This window comes from Pelophylax lessonae (assembly GCF_965119305.1).
Source record: "Pelophylax lessonae genome assembly, chromosome: 3".
In the NCBI taxonomy this organism is placed as follows: Eukaryota; Metazoa; Chordata; class Amphibia; order Anura; family Ranidae; genus Pelophylax; species Pelophylax lessonae.
In genome coordinates this window covers 68889593-68893172 of record NC_138770.1, presented here as the reverse complement: position 1 = coordinate 68893172, position 3580 = coordinate 68889593, and the positions used below count along the sequence as shown (strand labels likewise).

Below are 3580 nucleotides of genomic sequence, written 5' to 3'. Positions count from 1 at the left end.
AGGGAAACAGTCCATGGGGCAGCAATAAGGCACAACAAGAGGAATTAGCCCACAAGGTAGCAATAAGGCACAGCAAAGAGATATAAGTGGTGGAAGGGTTCAAAGACTCAGGATTAAACTTTCCTGATTAGGGGGTGTGGTGGCCTTTTTGTTGGGGGAGGTCCAGGCCGTGCACTCCATGGAGGTCTGTGGCCACACAGCAGTGAGGGCTAGTAAGGAATCTGTGGAGGCCCATAGCTGTCTTGGGCCCCCACAGATCCTGGCAGCAAGTGGCTCCCACAGAAAAAAGGTCTATTAAGTGGGCGAAAAGGGGAGTTCCAGTGTCCGAAAAGCAGCATGGACAATACAGAACTACATGTCCCAGCAGTCCCAGAAGTCCCAGTCTCAGCAGCGCTAAACACCATCTAGTCTTCTTCTAATGAAACCTGCAGCAATGAGTTCCTCTGTGTCCATCACGGTAGTAAAGCCTAGTACACACGCAACAAATTTCCGCCAACCGGTCGTCCGTCTTTTGTCCAGAGTTGTGTTTTGTTGGTTGGAATGTGCCTAGACTGCACACGAATTTTCACGCACAACAAAATTCTACTTCAGAAGTGGTCATGTGTTGGTTTGCTTTCTTTGTGTTCTTTCTTCTCTGAGCATGTCCAGTCTTGCTCATAAGATTTTTCCCTGTCGAAATCTGTACTGACTGCACGAAAATGGGACGTGTTTTGACAGAGGACAAAAATTTTATAGCCTGCACACCAGAATTTTTTAGGCCGAAAAGTCGGAGTCGGTTGTCAGAAGCATCATACTAACAAGCCCGAAAATCGGCAGATCGGTCGTCAGACGAAATTTCCCGGCCGAATTTCGACGCGTGTGTACGAGGCTTAAGTGTGGAATTGTCTGTCACTTTACTCAGCATAGGGATAATATATGGTAATTTAGCTTCAGCTGAGACTTCAGCCCCCAAATGGTTGGTGCAGAGGCATTTGGCTTTATCGTTGTTCAGAACACAATAACGTTTGTGCTATATGCTGAGAGGAGCCTCATCTCCTACCTTCTGTACGGGCAAAGGAACTTATAGATCCATTATGCATATAAGGTTTCTTCTTTACACAATTCCTCTGGATTAGAGATTTGTTGCTTTCACAAAAAAATCTAATATTTCTGCCTTATGTAACAGCATGCATAAATACCTCACCAGGATTAACAGATACGCTCCTTGAGAAAAAGCGCTCAGCACTGGTGCAAAAAAAAAAAAAAGAGGACAACTGCCATCCTCGTAGGTCTTTGCTATGGGAATTTTGTAAATCTAAGTCCTGCTGAAAAAAAGTCAAGAAGGTACACTTTGGGGTTTATTTACTAGAGAGGGCAAAATTAGTCACAATTCTGTAGAGAAACCAATCAGCTTCCAGGTTTTATTGCTAAAGCTCAATTAATTGTGACTAATTTTGCCCTCTCTAGCTTTAGTAAATAAACTCCAGAAATACATTTAAAAAAATGTTGTTTTTAAAAAAAAAAAAAGGAAATAGTGCGATGCACCACGATCGGCTCACTAGCACTGCAGTGATCAAACTGCACTGCACACCATGAATGGACCCTCAATCACATGAGACAATGGGGGAGATTAACTAAAACTGGTGCACACAGAATCTAATGCAGCTGGGCATAGTAACCAATCAGCTTCTAACTTCAGCTTGTACAATGAAGCTTTGACTATAAAAACCTAGAAAATGATCGGTTTCAATGCAGAGCTGCACCAGATTTTGTACTCTCTGGCTTTAATAATTCCTCCCTAATAAATCATTAAGGCTGCTTTCACACTGAGGTGCTTGGAAACTGCCCATAAAAAATTGGGCTCTTTTGAGGCGCTTTTCAAGCCCTTTTGAGGTGTTAGCGGTGCACATTTTTGAAGGTCACGTGACTCAAAAGAACCATTTTGAGGCACCTTTGAAGCGCTTTTGAGGTGCTTCCTATTTATTACAATCGAGAGGGGCGCTTTTGAGGCACTTTTGTTAGCGCTCCAACTATGCTCCAAAGGTGCTGCTTGCAGGAGTTTTTTCACTACCCCGCCAGGGCACCGCCCCAGTGTGAAAGCATTCATTGATTTTAATGGAAATTACATTTTGTGAGCTTTTCAATCGCTTTTTTAAGCACAAATACACCTGAAAAGCACCTCAGCGTGAAAGGGGTCTTATTGATCCTGGCTCCAAGGAGGTAGTTATTTACTGTATAATGCAATATCCAACTTAAAGCTATAACTTGTGTTCTTCAGTAATTGTTCATTGTGCCTTTGAAGTAGTAACAATTTCAGTCAAATAGTCACCTCTTGAAGCTGAGCTTTGACATAAGAACCTTTTTTTTTCTCTTTCAGACATGGAAAGATGTTATAAGTGTCCCGAGGATCAATGGCCCAATGAGAGAAGAGATGCCTGTATACAAAGAACAACTGATTTCCTGTCCTATGGAGATACATTGGGAATTTCCCTTGTGCTTATGGCTCTGTTGTTCTGTTTTGGGACTATTATCATTTTTGGGATATTTGTTAAATACAAAGACACTCCAATAGTAAAAGCCAATAATAGGACCTTTAGTTTCATCCTTCTGATATCACTCATAGTGTCTTTTCTTTGTCCTCTGCTGTTCATCGGACGCCCCTCAAAGATGTCCTGTTTTCTCCGGCAAGTTGTTTTTGGGATGACTTTTTCTGTTGCCGTTTCCTCAGTTTTGGCTAAAACTGTTACCGTTGTTTCGGCATTCAATGTTACCAGACCTATCAGTAAACTAAACAAATGGCTGAGGAAACAATTCCCAGTTCTCCTCCTGATGATCTGCTCTTCTGGGCAGCTTGTGATCTGTGTCTTCTGGTTGGTCTTTTCCCCACCATTCCCAGAGTATAACACCCAAGTGGAGATGGGGAAGATAATATTACATTGTAATGAGGGATCTGTCACTGCTTTCTACATTGTGGTTGGATACATGGGAGGTCTGGCTGTATTCAGCTTTATTGTAGCATTTTTAGCCAGGAAACTTCCAGACACATTCAATGAAGCTCAGTACATCACATTCAGCATTCTGGTCTTCTGTAGTGTTTGGATCTCCTTCATCCCAGCTTATCTCAGCACCAAAGGGAGATACATGGTGGCTGTGGAGGTCTTCGCCATCTTGTCCTCCAGTGCTGGACTCCTGGGTTGTATATTCATTCCCAAATGTTTCATCATTCTGATGAGACCAGAGCTGAATGTGAAAGCAACTGTAGTTCAAAGAAAAACACAAATAAAAATATGTAAAAGCAAATAACCAATGGGCTACCAGCGAAGTAAATGTAAATGGTAATTAAATATAAAATATATAGGTGATAAAAATATGAAAAAGCTGCCAATTTCTGTAGTGTCTCCACATACCAATGAAAACTGAAAACTATAAACCGGCGCTAATTCCAATAATTAATGTGTAAAAAACAATCATATTGAAATGACGTAACACACTTGTTAAAATATTTATTAAATAGTGATTAATATATAGAAGTCGATAAAAAAGTCCATGTGAGTGTGCAGAAAAATATAATTGCTAATGAAGCAAAAATAGTGATCCAAAA

General features: G+C 41.2%; 1 protein-coding gene across 1 annotated transcript; it reads left to right on the top strand.

Annotated features, from left to right (window-relative positions):
- Positions 1-2358: 2358 nt before the first annotated feature.
- LOC309550336 (vomeronasal type-2 receptor 26-like) lies at positions 2359-3282 on the top strand (the record flags this gene model as incomplete). The annotated part of the gene is made up of 1 exon (XM_082250733.1): positions 2359-3282. The coding sequence occupies one exon, from the start codon at positions 2359-2361 to the stop codon at positions 3280-3282; it is 924 nt and encodes a 307-aa protein (XP_082106859.1).
- Positions 3283-3580: the final 298 nt, after the last annotated feature.